At 44.2% G+C, this 19,247-nt stretch overlaps 1 protein-coding gene and 1 pseudogene across 1 annotated transcript in view; one reads left to right on the top strand and one right to left on the bottom strand.

The window, feature by feature from the left end:
• Mcm3ap (minichromosome maintenance complex component 3 associated protein) overlaps positions 1 to 19,247 on the bottom strand; it is a 47,389-nt gene that overhangs the window by 8,290 nt on the left and 19,852 nt on the right. The window contains exons 15-24 of the mRNA XM_004842544.4: positions 16,514 to 16,645; positions 15,892 to 16,005; positions 11,599 to 11,751; positions 9,558 to 9,755; positions 8,262 to 8,330; positions 8,045 to 8,179; positions 6,207 to 6,360; positions 1,999 to 2,257; positions 1,784 to 1,881; positions 706 to 1,096 (exon numbers count right to left, since the gene is read on the bottom strand). Of these exons, the coding sequence (XP_004842601.2) occupies positions 706 to 1,096; positions 1,784 to 1,881; positions 1,999 to 2,257; positions 6,207 to 6,360; positions 8,045 to 8,179; positions 8,262 to 8,330; positions 9,558 to 9,755; positions 11,599 to 11,751; positions 15,892 to 16,005; positions 16,514 to 16,645 (1,703 nt within the window). The remainder of the gene's footprint in view (positions 1 to 705; positions 1,097 to 1,783; positions 1,882 to 1,998; positions 2,258 to 6,206; positions 6,361 to 8,044; positions 8,180 to 8,261; positions 8,331 to 9,557; positions 9,756 to 11,598; positions 11,752 to 15,891; positions 16,006 to 16,513; positions 16,646 to 19,247) is intronic.
• Positions 2,256 to 4,938, top strand: LOC147830295 (tripartite motif-containing protein 44 pseudogene; annotated as a pseudogene).

Here is a 19,247-nt window from a genome sequence, read left to right as displayed (position 1 = left end):
TGTGTATGTTGGGTGTTTTGTCTCAGTAGCAAGAAAAGTAACTAAGACACTTTCCCACAGGGACCCTCACCTAGCTGAGGGTGCAGGGCTCAGGGTTTGTGCCAAGTCATTCATTTCCCTTCAGATTCCTTGAGTAATGAGCATCAGTGAGACCTTCTGAAGACCACACCCCACAACTTAGATGAGTGCCTGAGGCCCAAAGGGAGTGATGGGTGCTGTCAGGCAAGCAGCAGATGGTTCGTTGCCCCCACAGCAGTGTTCCCATGGGAAGAGCAGCCCTTGCTGTAGTAGGTTCAAGCCAACCTGTTGCTCTCTAGAATCTGTGTCACAGCATTCTGCAGGCCTGGCCCTGGCACAGCCAGGCTTCACAGGAATATTGTATAAGACAGAACTGAGGGAGCAGAGCTACCCAGGCCAGGGGTGAAGCTACACAGGCCCTGTGTTCTTTGCCCCAGTCCATCTGTTCTGCTAACTGGACCCATAGAGCAGGCAAGACTGGCCTGGGGCTGAGGCCAACAGCCCCATTCCTTAAGCCCCATATCTCCTTCTGACCAAAGGCAGACACAAGCAGGCTCGTGGTCAAGGTAGACTGTGAGCTTCACAGTGCAGCATGCTACCTGCCAGATTTTCACTACAGAGAGAAGGAAGAAACAAGAAGCCAAGCTACTGCCAGCCCTCCCCTCCTCCCTCAGCACATGCACATACCCTCAGGGGGTGGAAGGTCCATCTGTGGAAGCTGAAACCCAAGCACAGCCTGCCTTAGCCAGGCCAGGTGTTCTGGGGAGTTCCAGTGCAGGTGAGGAACCAGCTGACTGCCCCCGGCTTCAGCAAACTCAGGGACAGGCCAGGACAGATCACACAGCTGCTCAGAGGACACCACAGAGGCCAAGAACTGCAGCACACTGTTGAAGAGCTCAACGATGGTGCTGGGCTCCTGAGAGGCCAGGCCACCCAGATGCCTCTCTCTTCTGTCATGGAAAAACCGGCCACTAAACTCACGGTCAACTCCATCCTCGACATACTGAGTGAGGGTCTGGCAGCAAAGGTCAAGGGCATGGGGGCAGCGAGAGACAAGCCACTGAACTGCCCATGAAACCTGAGAAGGAAAGATAGTCAGAGAAGCACAGTTAAATAACTCACACTCGTTTTCAAAAGCACTTTCCCAAAGGGGCTTAGTGCTCTTCCCATGGCTGCTCAGAGCAGGTGCCACTGGAGCACCAGGTTCTCAGCCACAGCAGGAAAGGCAGCACACTGCTGCCTGGTGGTTGAATTTCGCTTTCTCTGGCCCTGGAGGTGTGCTGGGAGGTGCACCTGCAGGGCCCCCTGGAAAGGCCTAGGGCTTCTATCCTGGCACATCCTCCTCTTGAACACATAGAAATGGAAGCTACATCTTTGCATGCTTAGAGGTAATGGCTTTACTTCATGCTAGGATGCCTTCACACCCTATTTTCTTTCTTCCTATACTTTCTTTTATTTTAATCTCTGGCACCTGTGTTCCTAAATGTGACTGTCAACAAAGACTTCCTCTTAAAGGAAATCTCAGATAATACTTTTTCTTCACATATTGCAATGATAATAACCCCCCAAAATAATGTGTATCTGATGCTCAGATATAAGGCATATATGTTCATTTTAATTTCATAAAAAAAATTTTAAATTACATGAAAATTGAATTTGTTATAGACAGCAGAACTATGGGCAAATTTTATCTTTTGATTCCTGCTTACTGCAGATAGCAAAACCAAAATATCTTGATGGACCTTTAAAAATGATGAAACTTTACCTTTTTTGTGCCTTGTAAATCATTAATAGAATCAGGGATTTCAGTAACAATGTAGTCTGAAATCAGCTTCGCTGAAACCAAGTCCTGCAGCATCAAACCTTTCAGGTAAACAGACAAGAGGTCACATGTCTGCCCTCTCATGCACACGCAACACCTCTCATTGTTTATCCCACCCACCCTGCAGCTGGTTCATAAATAAGACTTCCTCCACAAACCATCCTCCACGTCCTTCCCGATGGGGTCCTCTCCGGAACCGGGCACAAGAACCACCAGTGGAAGTGATGGGAGGAAGGGCTTGGCCTGCAGGAACTGCTTGAGCTGTACCAAGGCTGACAGCCAATACATGTCCTCCTCTGCTGCATCCTCAGTCTTCACTCTGGGCGGAAGCAGCAGCATGAGCCCACTGGCTCCCAAGAGGTCCTTCTTTGTTGCCACAGCATCAAGGGCAGCATCACCGAGGGTGCCATGGACCACCTGCAACAGCACCCAGGACATCAGGATGGATGCTCTAGAGGACAAGCCAGCAGTGAATGGTCTGCCCCAGAGCAAGTGCAGCTAAGTCTCCACACACTAAAATGTTCACAGGGCTCTGGAAGGCTTCAGGACACCGATGGGGCAGCACTTCTTCTGTGAGACGATGAACCAGTGAGATTAAACACCCAAGTCAACAGATAATTTAGTCTCCAAGCAGAACTGTTTGACCACATTCCTATAATCTTAATGAATCTTGGGGCTGGAAAGGTCCACTGCGGCCCCAAGCACTGCTCTGACATGCTACATGGCCCAGCAGGGCAGGAACTCCCATAGAAGGATCTTCAGAGCTAGGGACAGGGATAAGGATGCAGACATGGATGAAAAGAGGCTGCGCCTAGGCAAGGCAGTATGCTTGCAGCCCAGAGGCCTGGCTGCAGAGTCCCAGCCTCCACATGACTTCCGAGGTAGAGGTGGCCTTTGAGGAGCTACCTCATGATGTCATGTGTGACCAAGATACATGATGCTTCGGGGGCCAAGGAAGTATGCAGGGAATGCAGCATCTGATACTGGTGCCACCACGCCAAGGCATATAGGCAGAAGTTCCACAGTCACCACCTGTCCAAGTACTTCATAGTGCTACAGGCACAAGGCAGGGAAGGACCAGGACAAGGCCAAGGCAGAGCCGGAGAGGAAGGCAAAAAGCAAGGCAGAGGAGGAGAGGGAGTCTGAGGAAGACAGCAAGCTGGAAGAAAAGAGCAAGATGGAGGAAGAGAATAAAGATGAGAGAAAGGAAGAGAGTGAAGAAGATAGGAGGAAATGGAGGATAAGCAAGAAAGTGAGGCAGAGGAAGACAATCAAGAATCAGAAGTGGAAGGAGAAACTGAGGCAGAAAGCAAATTTGACTCAAAAACAGAAACGGAAGCAAAGAGTGGCCAAGAGGAAGTGTCCAGCCCATGGGCTCAATTCGAGTTCCTACCACCAGGAAGACAGACAACTCATCTTTTGCTGTGACCAGTCAGTCACTGGGGCTCACCAGAGCCACCAGTTATCCATCCTAGATGAAGCCTTGAGAGAACTAAGCAGCAAAGACTCTGCCGGGCATGGTAGCACAGGCCTGTAGTCCCAGCAGTCAAGAAGCTGAGGTAGGAGGATCATCTTGAGTTTGAGGCCAGCCTGGGCTACATCGTGAGTTCAAAGCCAGCTTGAACTACGCAGCAAGACCTTGTCTCAAAGAAAAAAAGAAAAAGAAAAAAAGGAAGGAAGGAGGGAGGAAGGAAGAAAGGGTTTATAGATATGAGAACTGGGCTGAAGGAGAACAAGACAGGAAGTAGAGCACAAAGCAGGCCAGAATGAAAGATTTTTGGACTTATTCTGTGGCCAGTGAAAGGGTACTTCAGACTGGAGTTTATATAGAATCGTCTGTATAGTGCTCACTTTGGCAGCACATATTCTAGAATCATTTGTATAAACTGGGGGTATAACTGCTGGATTAAGAATGGCATGTGGGGCCAGGTGGTATGGGTCATGCCAGTAGTTCCAGCTACTCAGGATGCTGAAGAGGAACACCTGAGCACATGAGTTTGAGACCAGCCTAGGCAACACAGCAAGACCACAAAAAGAGAGTCAAGTAAGCTAGGATATTTTGAAGATGAAAACCAAAAACCAGTAAGAGTGAAAGGTACAGGTAGATCTGAACTACTGTACAAATGTTAGTTTTAATACATTTCTATACTCATTGTTACTTTGTAACAGAAGTTAAAGATCTTAGGGATGTTACCAAATAATATATTTAGGCATTTAGACTCTATTTCTAAAAATAATTTAAGGGAACCATTTTTAATAAACACAAAAATTCTATTTTAGCCACCAGGGAGAGGCTAGTGTTCATCAGATTTCACAGCATTAAGGTGAAAATTCTGGTCAAATATATACAAGACAGGCTGAGGGTAGCTTCTTCTAGAGGAAAAACTAGGAGAGTCCTGTGGACCTGCCAGGGTTCCTGCTGACTCAGGGCACTCAGCTTAATGACAGTCTTGCCTTGGCCCATGAGAACCTGGCCAAGGAATAAACCAGCCAAGGGAACATCCAAGGGGCAAGCCAGGAGCAGGTATTACTCAAGCCATCCTGACAGGAAATATAAGAGACCCTTAGACCATGCTGTACCCATCCAGGGCTCTTGCTTAATTTTCATCAATATATGAAAAGAACAGCTCTTGTTCCTTTCATTTCAACCTCCCCAAATTAAGAAAGTATGTGACTAAATAAGTTTCCAGATAGTCAGGAGAGTACTTTATAGTCATCATTTCATTTAATGCCAATGTCAACTTTCACGCACTTCATTTTACAGATGATATATTAAGATGCAAGGATCTGCAGGGAGAGTGGCCCACTGTCATTTAGTTAGTAGAAAATAGAGCTAAGATTTAGATTTAAGTTTGTCCTACTTCACTGCCTATGTTTTTCCCCTTTCTTATGTGTTGTATGCTAGGGATCCCATGGGTACGTGTGGGAACAAATGGGAGAATTCAGTGTTCTTGCATACCTGAGACCTTTGGCAAGGTGGTCATTTTGTATTTTAATAAATACAAAGTTCAATCAGAGTTAACTCATGGGACCAACAGCATAACTCTGTCTCAAATTCCCCTCATAAAGGACCCTCACATTTACATGCATGTGCAGAACCCGGGGTGGGGGCGGGGCAAGGAATGGAGGGGATAGGTGGCGGAGGGAAGGGAGAGAAAGAACTGAGTGAGTTCAAGACCAGCCTGAACTACATGACAAGACCCTGTCTCAAAATCCAAACATAAATAAATACTTATAAAAAAAACACACACAAATCAGTTAATAAAAAACAGAGGCCATCTTGAATGTGAAACAAGAACAAGTGGGTGTAGTGGCACATGCCAGGAACCCCAGCACTCTGGAAAGTTGAGGCAGGGGAATTCCAAGTTCAAACCTAGCCTGGGCAACTTAGCAAAACTCTGTCTTAGGGCTGGGGATTTAGCTCAGTGGTTTCACTGCCTGCTGCACAAGCGCAAGGACCCAAGTTCGATCCCCCGTACCAAAAAAAAAACCAACTCTGTCTCAAAATAAAAATTTACAAAGGGCTACGGAAGTAGTTCACTGTGAAAGCCCTGGGTTCAATTTCCCAATGCAAAAAAAAAAAAAAGAAGAACAACAACTAAACTGAAATGACCAATAATGAACTTACTCACTAGCTTAAGATCCAGCAGTTGGTAAATCATGTCACAATCATTTAGTTTTTGTGAAATGTTCTGTCTTCCGTCCCTCATGACTTACTTACCAGTGTATGCACAACATCATAGGTGCACCTGTGTGTTTTTTAGGATGGCTGAGTCTGCACAAAGTTCTCAGGGGTCTGTGACAGCCAAAGTTCACTGCTTGCTAGAGTCTGGATCTAAAGTCCCTCCCAAAGGCCCCAGCTCGGCACTAGTGACAGGTGGTAGAACCTGGTAGCCTAGTGGAAGCTCATCAGGTCCCTGGAGCCATGCCCTCCCAGGGGACTAGGGAACCTCAGCACCTTCCTCCTCTTCCCTGGTTCCAGTCATGACCTCTGCAATTTTGCTATCCCATGCTTTTCCACCAAAATGTGTTGCCTCATGATGGGCTCAAGAGTTAATCAACGGTGGACTGAAACCTCCAAAACTGTGAGCCAAAATAAACCTTTCTCTTAATAAACTGATTATCTCAGGTATTTGTTAACAGTAACAGAAAGCTAACACATTGCTCTCCAGCCTAGAGCCTCACACCAAACAGGTGTCCACCGATGGCAGCAAGATACAAGGACAGACAGACATGACACTTCTGAGCCTCCGTCTTTCAAGACCACTGTAGAGAACAAGGAGCACTTACACAAATCCAATCCTGTCTGACAGTAAGAGAAATAATGAAAACATGGAGGTAAATACATGAAGCAACTGTCACTCACCTTTATACACACACTGACAGAAACAATCTTATCCTTTTTGCTGCTGAGTGCATTAAAAATCGTGAGTGTCTGAATCTCACCAGCATTACTGCACGTGTCACCAACCAAGCCATCATCTCCCATGAACTTGACCTTTAGCCAATCCGCTAAAATTCTGTTGGTAAAAAAAAATAACATTTAAAGAAAAGTCTTAACTTGAAATTTGAAAAAGACTGTCAGGAAAAGAAGGACCATACACCAAATCTTATAGGAGGTTAAGATGGAGTTAGTACTTCTACTGGATTATTTATTTATTTGGGTGAGAGAAGCAGACACTCAAGAAACCAAATTATTCTAAAGTTATTTAATATTCTAAAGCACTAGAAAAGATTCCAAGCAATAGAAAATATCCCTGGAGTTTGAAATACATGTGTACAGAATCACATTTCTTTATGCCTGAGCTCTTAAGAATTCCTAAGTGACACACTGCCCAATAAACTTAGCAAATCAGAAATAGCTGTTTTAAGAAATACTGGGGTTTTTTTTGGTACCAGGGATCGAACTCGGGACCTTGCGCTTGCAAGGTAGGTGCCAGAACCACTGAGCTAAATCCCAGACCCCAGAAATAAATACTTTTAAAATGCTACAACTTTCTTCATTGTTCAGCTGTCCTATGAGACAAACCTCATGACTTCCTCTTTTTCCTTAGCCTGCACGTGTCCCAACAGTAACTGCTGGAAAGTAAAGTGGTCAAAGAATTTGAAGCCTTCTTGCACTGCTGGTAGGATGCAGAGCAGTGCAGCCACTTGAGTCAGCCTGGCAGGTCCTCAACGACTCAAACTACCAGTTACTGTACAACCTGGCAGTTCTGTGCCTAGGTGTACAACCAAGAGAATTATAAACATGTGTCCACACAAGTGCTCATACCTCTGTGCTCAAAGCAGCCTTATTCAAAACAGCTGAAAAATGGAAAGAACTTAAACGCCTGTCAAGCTGGGGTAAGGAAGAATGGAGACTTCTGTTCTGATAGAAATATTGTCCTAGGCTTAGATTATGATGACAGTAAAACTCTGTGGCTGTAACTAGAAATCACTGAAACAACACTTAATGTGGGTAAAGTTTATGGTGTATGAGTAACACTTCCATAAAACTTTTTCCAAAAGAAAAGTAACATATTCTCAGTTGATATTATTTTAGCCTTTTTTTTTTTTTTGGTATCGGGGATCAAACTTGGGACCTTGCACTTGCGAGGCAGGCAGCAGAACCACTGAGCTAAATCCCTGGCCCTATTTTAGTCTTTTGAGACAGAGTCTCACTATGTAGTTTAGACTGGCCTCGAATTTACTGTGTAGCCTAGGCTGGCCTTGAACTTGTGATCCTCCTGCCCTAGCCTCCCAGGTATGGATCATTACGCCCAGCTTTCTTTGCTTTAAAAGTATGATTTCTAGAAGCAATTTGGCTGCAGGAAATAATGTCACGTCATTTTCTTTTTAAAAATGGAAGTTTTTCTTTAATAATTAAATGAAATTATAGCAGACAAAATGAACTGACTTCCCCAAGAATCTAAAATGCACTGATACACTGATACACTTTAACATGATCCTAAAATGATAATCCACTCTTACATGATTCTGGACTAAAACTGACAATTATGTAGAATAAAAACTGAAATAATCAAATCTAAAATGTCAGTTTCAAATCTTGAAAATTATAAGCAAAAACAGACTACAAGCTTAAACATTAAAACAAAAACCTATGCATCAGGGTTCCCACCACTGAGAGGAATGCCCTGACCCAGGACAACAGCCCCACTCAGCTCTGGTGCTCAGCATTCACAGCTCTGGAGGGAACCCCCTAACCTGCCAGGACTCCCTGGGGACTGCTTCTCTTCATCAGGCAACACCAGCACCAGCTTCCAAAACTCACGCTCCTGCCTCATAGGGAGGTGCTCGGCCACAAGTGAAGGCAGGTCCAGAGGCGCCCATACAGCATTACTGAAAGGGACAAACCACCATGGTCGGGCCCATGTATGCACCCCGAGAAGGAGCAGATACACAGGAGGGGAAAGAGACAGACCTCAGCAGCTGCTGATGGAAATGCTGAACCTTCATCTGGTGAGCTGTCTTGTTTCTCAGCCGCCTCAACCTACAAAGAAAGGAAGAATTGCACCATGCCAGCATGTGGCTAGCTCACACCCACAAAAGACGCTCCATACCATTTACTGATGTCTTTGAACAAAAAATAATTGGCCAGTGTCTCCTGGTTGGGAGTATTAAGAGACCGAGAAAACATTTTCTGACAAACAGGTCAGAAGACCATTGTATTCCACAAATCCCACATAATTATCTACTGTGCCCTAGCCATGGGAGATCCTTTAATATGGAGACAAAAACCCTGGCTCTCTAAAACACGCTCTCCTGGAGAGAACAGTGCTACACTAGCCTACAAGATGAGTTGGTGGCATGTGGCAGGCCAGACAGGAACACTGACATGAACTATTGTCTCACTCTGGTGTTAGACAAGATGAAGCGTGAAAACAGATCTGACGGAAGTAGAGCAGCTGACAGGACTATTTCTGGGGATGGTAGGGGAAATTTCAGGAGGGGCAGTTTAGTCCAGGGATGTTGACAACAAGTGAGGTGCCCCAACCAGGTATCAAAGGAACCCACTCCTGTGAGTGAAGGACTGTGGCTAAGGGCTGGAAGATATGGAGAAAGCAGATCAGCCCTAATAGGCTTTGAAGATGGAATTTAGGAGGGGCTTGAGAGAAGGCTGGCCCAGACTTATAACCCAACAGGATGGGACCCTGTGAGCAGGGAAGGCAGGCTGGGGAAGGCTGAGACTGTATGAATGAGGTGCAGAAGCTCAGGAACAGGGTGGAGGTGGAAACCAAGGCCCACATGGACCTCTGGCTCCACAAGTAGGGTGGACAGTGTACTTAAGCTTAGAAGACCAGAGGGTTCTGAGTCAGTCTACACCAAGACCTTTTTCTTTGAAGGTGAAAGCTGTGTCAGAGACCTGCTTCCCCGTGATAGAGCAAGTCACATGTCTACAGCTGAAGAAAAGACAGCCTTCAAAATGTAGCAGTCCTGCCTGGCATGGTGGCACATGCTTGTAATCCCAGCAGTTGGAAGGCTGAGGCAGGTGGATTCTCCCAAGTGTGAGACAAGTTTGAGGGCAGCCTGGGGTACATAGAGAGTTCAAGACCAGCCCAAACTACACAGCGAAACCGTCTCAAAAAAACAAAAAGAAACCCCAAACAAACAGAACACAATATAGTTCCGTGCCTGTCCTCACTTCCTGACTCTTGTAAATACACACATGAATCCAGTGAAACCAAGGGAACCCTGAGGTGTACAGCTGGGCACTGACCTGGTGCAGGAGATGCCCACTTTCCCAGCATGGCCCAGGTCCAAGAGGCTCCTGACCAGGTTCTCTTTAGCAATGGGGCACTCTGCACTGGGCACCAGTGCCCAAAGCCGGTCGTTCACATCTACACAGCAGGGTGCTGCAGGAAAGGCCCGCATCTGGCGCCTCAGTTTCTTCCGGGCTGCAACAGCTTCCCTCCACCTGGAGGATACAGCAAAGTATCATCACGGGGTATGTCCAGGGTTAACCAGAGCCCAGCACAAATACAGCCCAGCTCCACAACATGGGGAAACAAACTGCAATTATCAATCATTGTAGTGTTTGTCAGTCTATGTAGCTCTTTACTAGCAACAGTCTTTATACTAAGAAATCAGAATTAAAATGCAAGCTTGAAGTCAGGCATGGTGGCACACACTTGTAATCCCAACACTTAAGAGGCTGAGGCAGGAGGATCACTTCGAGTTCAAGGCCAGCCTGAACTACATACCAAGAACTATCTAAAAACAAACAAACAAATCAAGCATGATATTAAAAGAGATGGGTCTGCATTGAAACAACAAAATTTAAGAGCTAATACTAAAGATCTCAACAAATGGATCTGCCCACATAGATACAAAGCTAAGGTACAGAGACCCATCACCCAGCAAACACAACTGACAGCATGTGCACAAGTATGAAATGCTAGTACAAGATGGAAACTGGAGCATTCTACATTGCTACAAAAAGAGGGCCATGTGAGAGCTAGCAACAGGAACCAAGGTCATCTATGGCACACACTTGCAATAACATGCTGTACTGCATCGCCACAAACAGGGAGTGCGGGACAGCCTGCCAGCAGGCCTCTAGTTCACATCAAGTGGAAGAAAGGCTTGGAACACAGTAGGAAACATGCTTTAATGACGACCACAGGAAAGAACAAGAAGTTTCCGGAAGGGGACACAAGCAGCTGGTGCTTCTGCGAAATGGACAGGAATCTGTCCTGGAAGGGATTTATTTGCTGGGTCTCCTTTTATACTGTTGCAATTATCAAAGATGCTATCACCCATTTTAAATTTTATTATGAATGAGTCACCATATAACATACACTAACACCTAAATGCCCAGTTAAATGATAAATGCTTTGTCTGAGAAGCCTTGGCTAGAATGGACGCTCCCTTACTCCCTGGGATAAACACTAATCTGAGCTTACGTTCGTTATTCTCCCTTTCTCCAGGGTTATACTACTATATATAAATCCAGGACAATCTAGTTTGAATATATGGTATTTGAACCTGTATACATTTCCCTATGAGCTGCTTTTTTTCCCCTCACTTTGGGAGTCTCCTACATAATGACCTGACTTGCAATCTTTTAACTTTACAATACTGCAAAAGTGGTATAAGTTCAGCAGAAACCAAACTTCATATTTTGATCACCTAGGCTAGCAATATGTTGCACAACACTGTCTCACAATGCTGACAGTATCATATGTGAGCTACAGCTCTGAGTCAGATACAAAATCTCAGGGGTAAACAGCCAACACCCTGCAGTGTACTGCATTGCTAAGCTACAATGTTGGGTAGGTTAGATGTAGGAGAGGTGTTTTCAATTTATGAGTTTATCAGTTAGGAAATAAATCTTTAACCCAGCCAAGGGTGGTCACCCACTCCTTGGAATCCAAGATGGGAAAATGACTTAAGCCCAGAAGTTTAATACCAGCCTGGGCAACATAGCAAGAAAACTATCTCAGAAAAAAGGAAAATGAGGAAAGAAACTTTTATCTTAATAAAACAGTTGAAATTTCTATCTTTTAAATGACCACTGAGATAAGTGCAAAATCTCATCAGAAACATCTACGTTATGAGTTACCCCATGGTAAGTCGAGGCACATCTGTACCTGTGTTCTGGACGTTCACTAGTGTTGGTGCATGCAGCTGTGGTGCGTGTGTACTCATGGACATCCCCTGGGGTCTTGTATAGCCTAAACAGCAGGCTCCCTATAGACAAGTGTCTAAGTATAGCCCAGCCACTTGTTTTATTTTACCTGCATGAACACAGGACTCACCGCTGTAGATACTTGCAGAAGCACTGAAGTTCCTGGAGTGTCTCCTTCACAGTCTGGAAAATTTCCTCCGCAAGAAACAAGTCCACCAGGTGGGCACAGACAGCCTCACAGCAGCGGGCCACACGGACCCTTTGGTCTATCTCCACTGCACTCCTAGAAAACAGGGAAGTCATGCAGTGATGACTGAGGTCCAGACTCTGAGGGTTTCTTACAGGTATGAGTCTGTGTCCTTCACACAGAAAGAGAAACTTAGCAGTTTCATTTTTATTTAAAAGCACAGACGTGGGCTGGGAATTTAGCTCAGTGGTTCTGGCACCTGCCTCACAAGCACAAGGTCCCGAGTTCAATTCCCAGCACAAAAAAAAAACCCAAAAAAACACAGACACTTAGCTGGGCATGGTGGCACACACCTGTAACCCCAGCACTAGCAGGCTGAGACAGGAAGATCTCAAGTTCAAGCCCAGCCTGAGCAACTTAACAACTCAGTGAGACCCTGTCTAAAAAGGGCTGGGAATGTAGCTCAATGGGAAGGTCCCAGGTTCAATCCCCAGTACTGCCGGGGGTGGAGGAAGACGATACAGATACTTGGAAAGATAGGGAAAAGAACAGAAGTGATACAGAGTGCCAGGGTATAGATCACGGAGCCACTGTAACAGTTAGGAAATAAACCTTCAACCCAGCCAAGCGTGGTGACCCACTCTTTGGAATCCAAGACAGGAAAATGACTTAAGCCCAGAGGTTTAATACCAGCCTGGGCAACAAAGCAAGAAAACTATCTCAGAAAAAAGGAAAAAGAGGAAAGAAACTTTTTTTTTTGGTATATCCTTTTACTGGTACATTTTAGGTGTACAACATAATGACATTCATCATTGGAGATATGCACCTTTACATATGAAAGAAACTTTTATCTTAATAAAATAGTTGAAATTTCTATCTTTTAAATGACCACTGAGATAACTGCAAATTGTCATCAGCAACATCTACGTTATGGTTCACATCTAGATGTCCCCAAAGCCTCATGCACTTGGCGGGGGCTTTGGGGAAGTGACTGGATCATGGAGCCATGGTCGATTCACCACTAGATTACCCAAATGTGAGGTTGGGAGGTGAAGACTGATCAGAAGAAGTGGGTCACTGTGGTGTGGCCTGGAAGGGGGTCTGTGTCCCTTTTCTCCTCCCTTGCTCTCTTCCTCTGCTTCCCACTGCCGGGCCGTAATTCTCCCTTGCCACGCTGCCCTGCCTTGGAGCCAGCAGACTAGGGACTGAAACTTCTGTACTGTGAACCAAAATAAACCACTCCTTTAATTTGTGGGTATCAGCTACTGTTCATCAGTGACAGGAAAGTACTATGGCATTTATAATCAGAAGAGTCTCAAATACCATTAATTGCTTGTGCACTGCTAAGGATGACTGCCTGTGGTCACGCAGTGCTGACCCTTGGATAAACCAGTATCACAGAGAGAAATTTTTATAACAAAATTCTATCATGCACAGGAGCTAGAACTGGAGCTGGAGCTCAGTGGTAAAGTAGTTGCCTAGCATGTGTGAGGCGCTGGGTTCAATCCCCAGTATCACCTTAAAATAAACAGAGACATTTATAGCTAAAATGGATGCATATTGAGGCCACACTCTTAAGTGAAATAAATAGGACACACAGGTGTAAATACCGAATAGTTTCTCTGGTGTGAGAAACTGAAAGTGTAAATAAGGATCAAAATGTATAACTGAAAATGTGAAAAAGGAAGGAAAGGTCTAAATCAATAGGGGAAGTGGTAGGGGTGGGGGAAAAGAAAGAAGGGAAAGGAAAAAATATGTGAAAAGGTAAGAATGGAAACAAAGTCTTTGTAAATATGGAGGGGTGGAGGGGGTGAAGGGAGGGCAGGGGAAGGGGGAAAAAATAAGAACCAAGATGCATCGTGCAAAGGTACAAGATCCCAATGATGAATGTAACTGTACTGTATACCTAAAATGTACCCATAAACTTAATGAAAAAAATAAATAAAATACACACACACACACACACACAAATATACTATATCCGGGTATGATGGTGCATGCCTGTAATAAAAGCACTTGGGAGACTGACACAGGAAGATCACTGCAAGTTTGAGACAATCCTGAACTACATAGCCAGGCTCTATCTCAAAAAAACAGGAAAAAAAAGACCACAGAGAATTACATCAAATATATTTGGTCATAAAATCAAAATAGCTTGAGGCAAGGCACATTTCCAACAGCCCATCTTCACGGACACTGGAGATGGCCTGGGGTTAGCTAAAAGAACTCCAGGTCTCCTGGAGCTGCAGGACCCACTGCATGCAGTGCAGTGAGCCCTGGGTTTTACATGTCTACTAACACTCCCATAACCAGGAACAGATATACACCATCATCTGTGAAATCTCTTCCTCATAGTAACTACAGAAATAGGTTCCCAATTAATAGGAATGGGATTCAAGATACACTGCCTGTGGGCTGGGCTCACTGCCTGCACTACACCAACAAACTCCATCACCTTCAGGCTTCTGAGGCGCACTGAGCTACAAGGACAGACTCCTCTTCACAACTGGGATCTCTTTTTTCTAAGAAGCTTGGCAATAAAATCATTAAAACTTCTTAAGTGAACACTGGAAAAAAGATAGCCTTTTTAATAAATGGTGCTGGAAAAACTGGCTTTCAACATGCCAAAGATTAAAACTAGACATACATCTTTCACCAAGCACTAACCTAAAATTGAAATGCATCAACGATCTAAATATTAAAACAGAAACACTAAATCTGTTAGAAGAGAGAATAGGTAGAACACTTAAGGATATAGGACCAGGCAAAGACTTCATGAACAAAACCCAGACTGTACAGGAAATAATACAAAGAAACAACGACTGTGACCTCATCTTATTAAAAAGCTTTTGCACAGCAAAAGAAACCACCAACAGAGTGAAGAGACAACTCACAGAGTGGGAAAAAATTTTTACCAACTGTTCAGATAAACAACTATTATCTAGAATATATAAAGAACTCAAAAAAATCAGACCCCCTGCCCAAAATTTAAAGACTCAATCCGAAAATGGGCATCAGACACTTCTCAAGATGAAGTACAAATAGCAAATATATGAAAAAATGTTCAACATCACTGGTCATTCATGAAATACAAATTAAAACAATGGTGAGATTCCATCTCACCCCAGAAAGAATGGCTGCTATCAAGAAATCAACCAATAACAAATGCTGGAGGGGCTGTGGGGAAAAAGGAACCCTGCTCCACTGGGAGTGTAGACTGGTGCAACCACTGTGGAAATGAGTGTCGAGATTCCTCGAAATACTTAAAACTGGAGGTTCCATTTCACCCAGTTATTTTCCTTCTTGGTATCTTCCCAAAGAATTAAAAGCATCATACCACAGCGATATATGCATTCCCATGTTTATAGTGGCACAGTTTGTAATAGCTAAATCTCGGAAACAGCCCAAATACCCATCAACCAACGAATGGATAAAGACGTGGGTTTTTTTATACAATGGAGTACTACCCTGCCATAAAAAAGGATGAGATTCAGACATTTATAGCTAAATGGATGGACCTTGAGACCATACTCTTAAGTGAAATAAATCAGACACACATGTTTAAATACCACACTGCTTCTCTGGTGTGGGAAACCAAAAGTGGAAACAAGAACTAAAATGTATAATAGATATTGGGAAATGAGAAGAAAGTGTTCAAATGGGAAGAGGAACAAGGGAGGAGGGAGAATGGGAGGAAGGAAAAAGAAAAAAGTGAAAATAGAAGGAAAAAATGGAAACATAGCTTTTGTACATAGGGAGGGGAGGGGCTTAAGGCGGGGGGAGTGGGAAAAAAGAGGCAGGACGTATCATGTGCAGGTGCAAACTCCCTACGAGTGTATGCCTAAAATGTACCAATAAATGTTTTATGATAAAAAACAATTCTTACGTAAACAACCCAAGGAATTCTCCAACATATGAAACAAAGGAAAAGGCTATTTGAAAAACACTGAAGGTACATGATCTGGTATAGAGAAGGCTCCACCAGCTAATTTGCTGAAAGACACATCCCATGGCCAGAGAGGCATCCACGACAAGGACATGGAAAGAGTCCCTCCCTGCCTCCATTCCCTGGAGTCCAGAATGGCATGCTGTCATTTGGCTATCCAAAAGATAGGCTCTTTGTCAAACAAAAGTGCAAACCAATGATCCTGAGCTGTGCCTTCCTGGCCACAGTGCCTGATTACCTCCTCCCTCCCCATCATGCCACTGGCATGCAGGAAGCAGCACTTCACTCACTTCAACTCCTGTGAGCAGGTCTCCCACACGCACTCCATCACCATTAGCTCTGTCAGCTCTTCAGCCAGGCCCTGGCTCAGCTGAGCTAACACCAGCTCTCTCTCTTGTTTCAGCCTACAGGTAAAAGAAAAAGACACAAGGATAAAGCTTGAAAATAAATATGATGATACTCATTTTCCTTCTGGGCCATGCCATGCAACTGGGCATGAGTGGTGCTGCCTGAGTCAGCAGACTGCCGAGGTCCAGCCCCCCCTGCCTGACCTGCTGTAGGGGAGCCACTGCTCACAGCATGCGTGTGGCCCGGGGCCCCAGCCCATTCTCTGAACCAAAGAGGGTGCTGGATGGGCTGGCCGGGGTCTGGTGGCAGCTTATCAACAAGAGTAGAGGGCCAGGTATGGTACTACATGCCTGCATCCCAGCACTCAGGGAGGCTAAGGCAGGAGGACTGTAAGTTGAAGATCATCCTCAGCAATTTAGAAACTCAATGAGACCCTGTATCATAATAAATTGAAAAAAGGGCTGAGGATGCAGCTCAGTGTGAAAGTCCTGGGTTCAATCCCAGAACTGAAAAAAAAAAAAAAAAAGGTAGGGACATCAGAGGCAGTGTCCTGTGTCCACTCACCTTTCCTCTTCAGCCCGCCGCTTCTCTTCCTCCTTTCGTTCCCTTTCCTTAGTCACTTCTTCAGCTGCAACATGCCTCAAAATGCCTGTGGTTGCAGCTGTCAACAGGTCCTCCATGGCAGCATTAGAAACACTACATAAAGTAGACAGCACACAAACTCAAAAAAAAAGCAAGCCAATATAAACAACTGCCAACAGGGATTTGTTACTGGAATGCAAGGACAGTTCGATATATGAAAACCTATCACTGTAATTAAATCACACTAACATAAGTTAAAACATGTGCATCTGAATGGATGTAGAAAAAGGCATCTAGCAAAACCCAACAGACTTCATGAAAAAAGTGGTATGATAAAGGAGAGATAGAAGAAACCTCCTCAGCATGTGCAGGCCATCTATGAAGCTCCCACACACTTAAAAGTGATGGAAGGTATTGCTCTAAGATGAGAAACAAGATCACAGTACTCTAGGAAGTTAGAACTGGAGCAACTAGACAAGAGGAAGGAAGACACACATCAAATGAAAGGAATAAATGAAAACTGTATATTCAGATGACATGATTTTATATGTACAAATCCTAAGGGATCCTAATAAATAAGCTCAGCAAGGTTGCAGGATAAAGATCAATACAGAGTGGGCCAATGCTGCAACTCAGTGGTAGAGCACTTGCCTAACATGTGCAAGACTCTGGGTTCAATCCTCAGCATGGCAAAAAAACCCCTAAAAAGCAGGCTGATGGAAGAATGGATGGATTGCAGGCAGGCAGACAAGGAGGCACTTCTAAACAATAGCAATGAACAACCCTGAAAATGAAATTATGAAAATATTCTGTTTACAACAGTTAAAAAAAATAAGTTTAACCAAGGAGGCAAAAGACTTATACACAGAAAGCTCTAAATAAATGGGGGAGGACCCCCATGTTTATGGATTAGAAGGTTTTACTTTGTTAAAATGACAACACAAAGCCAGGCGTGGTGGTGCACGCCTGTAATTCCAGCATTCGGGAGGCTGAGGCAGGAGGCAAGTTGAAGACCAGCCTGAGCTACATGGTGAGGCCCTGACTTAAAAGAAAATGACAGTACAGCCAGCTGTGGTGGCGTACACCCATCTATGATCCCAACTACTTAGGAAGACTGTAAATTTGAGGCCAGCCTGGGCAACTTAGCGAGAACCTGTCACAAAATAAATGATGCCAGCGATTTAGCTTAGTGGTTCCGCGCAAGGACCCCAAGGACCCAAGTTCGATCCCTGTTACCAAATAAACAAACGAGCAAAAAATTTAAACTAAAAAGGGGTGGGATGTAGCTCAGTGATAAGGTATTTGCCTAGCAAATGCAAGAGCTTGGGGGTAGGGGGGTGTCTGAGAGTACAATCCAGAGCAATCTACAGATTCAGTGCCATTGCTATCAAAAACCCAACAAGGGCCGGGGATTTAGCTCAGTGGTTCTGCTGCCTGCCCTGCCAAGTGCAAGGACCTGAGTTCGATCCCCGGTACCAAAAAAACCCAAAAAACCCACAGGCTAGTTGTGATACTGTAGCCCCAGCACTGGGGAGGCTGAGGAGGCTGATGCAGGAGGACTGCAAGTTTGAGGTCAGCCACACTACACGGTGCATTCAAGGCCAGCCTGGACTCATGAGACCCTGTCTCAAAAACAAAAAAATTTCAACAGCACATTTTGTAAAAATAGACACACTCATCTTAAAATTCACATGGTATCTCCAGGGACCCAGAACAGTAAAACAGTCTTGAAAAGAACAATAGAGTTAAAGCGCTAATACTTTCTGATTTAAAAACTTACTATAGAGCTCCACTAATCAAAACAAGAAGGGGCTGGCATAAGGAAAGACATAAAGATCAACAGAACAGAATACAGACCTCAGAAATAAACCCTCCCAATACAGTCAATGGACTTTTTCCGAGTGCCAAGGTCTTTCAATGGAGTAAAGAACGGTCTTTTCAGTAAATGATACTGGAAAAACTAGATATCCACATGTAAAAGAATAAAGTTGGACCCTTACCTTACATTATACATAAAAACAAAAGCAAAATGGACTAAACCCTTAAACTTTAAACTTTAGAGATAAAACTATAAAACTCTTAGAAGAAAACCATAGGGAACTATCTTTGAGATGCTGGATTTGGTATTGACTCCTTACATGTGACGCAAAAAGCATTCAACAAAAGAAATAATAAACTGTACATCAAAATTTTTAAATTTTCTGTGTCAAAGAACACTATTAAGAGATGAAAGGCCAATCCACAGAATGGGAAAAATGTTTGTAAATCAAATATCTAGTAGGGGATGAATGTGCAGAATACAAGAGAACCCCTACAACCCAACCACAAAAAGAATAAGCCCAAAGGACTCGAAGAGATATTTCTCCAAAGATGACATACAAATGGGCAACAAGCACATGAAGAGATGATCAACATCATCAGTCCTTAGAGAAATGCAAATCAAAATTACAGTGAGTTACCACTTCACACTCATGAAAATGACTATGCCTGTATTAAAACAACACACACTAGATGGCAGCAAGTGCTGTCAAGGGCATGGAGAAACTGGGATCTTTGTGTCTATCCAGTGCGAATCTAAAATAAAATTGTTTTGTTGTAGAAAAGTTTGGTATTTCCTCAAATACTCAAAATAGATCATATGACCCACCAATTACATCACCCCACCCATGAATCCGTAAGAACTACCAGCAAGGACTCAGTTGTTTGTAAACCAACA

The sequence above is a fragment of the Heterocephalus glaber genome, unplaced genomic scaffold, assembly GCF_053883595.1.
Source record: "Heterocephalus glaber isolate CG9 unplaced genomic scaffold, H.glaber_assembly_v1.0 deba00000122, whole genome shotgun sequence".
NCBI classification, from domain to species: Eukaryota; Metazoa; Chordata; class Mammalia; order Rodentia; family Bathyergidae; genus Heterocephalus; species Heterocephalus glaber.
This window is presented reverse-complemented; position numbering and strand designations above follow the sequence as displayed.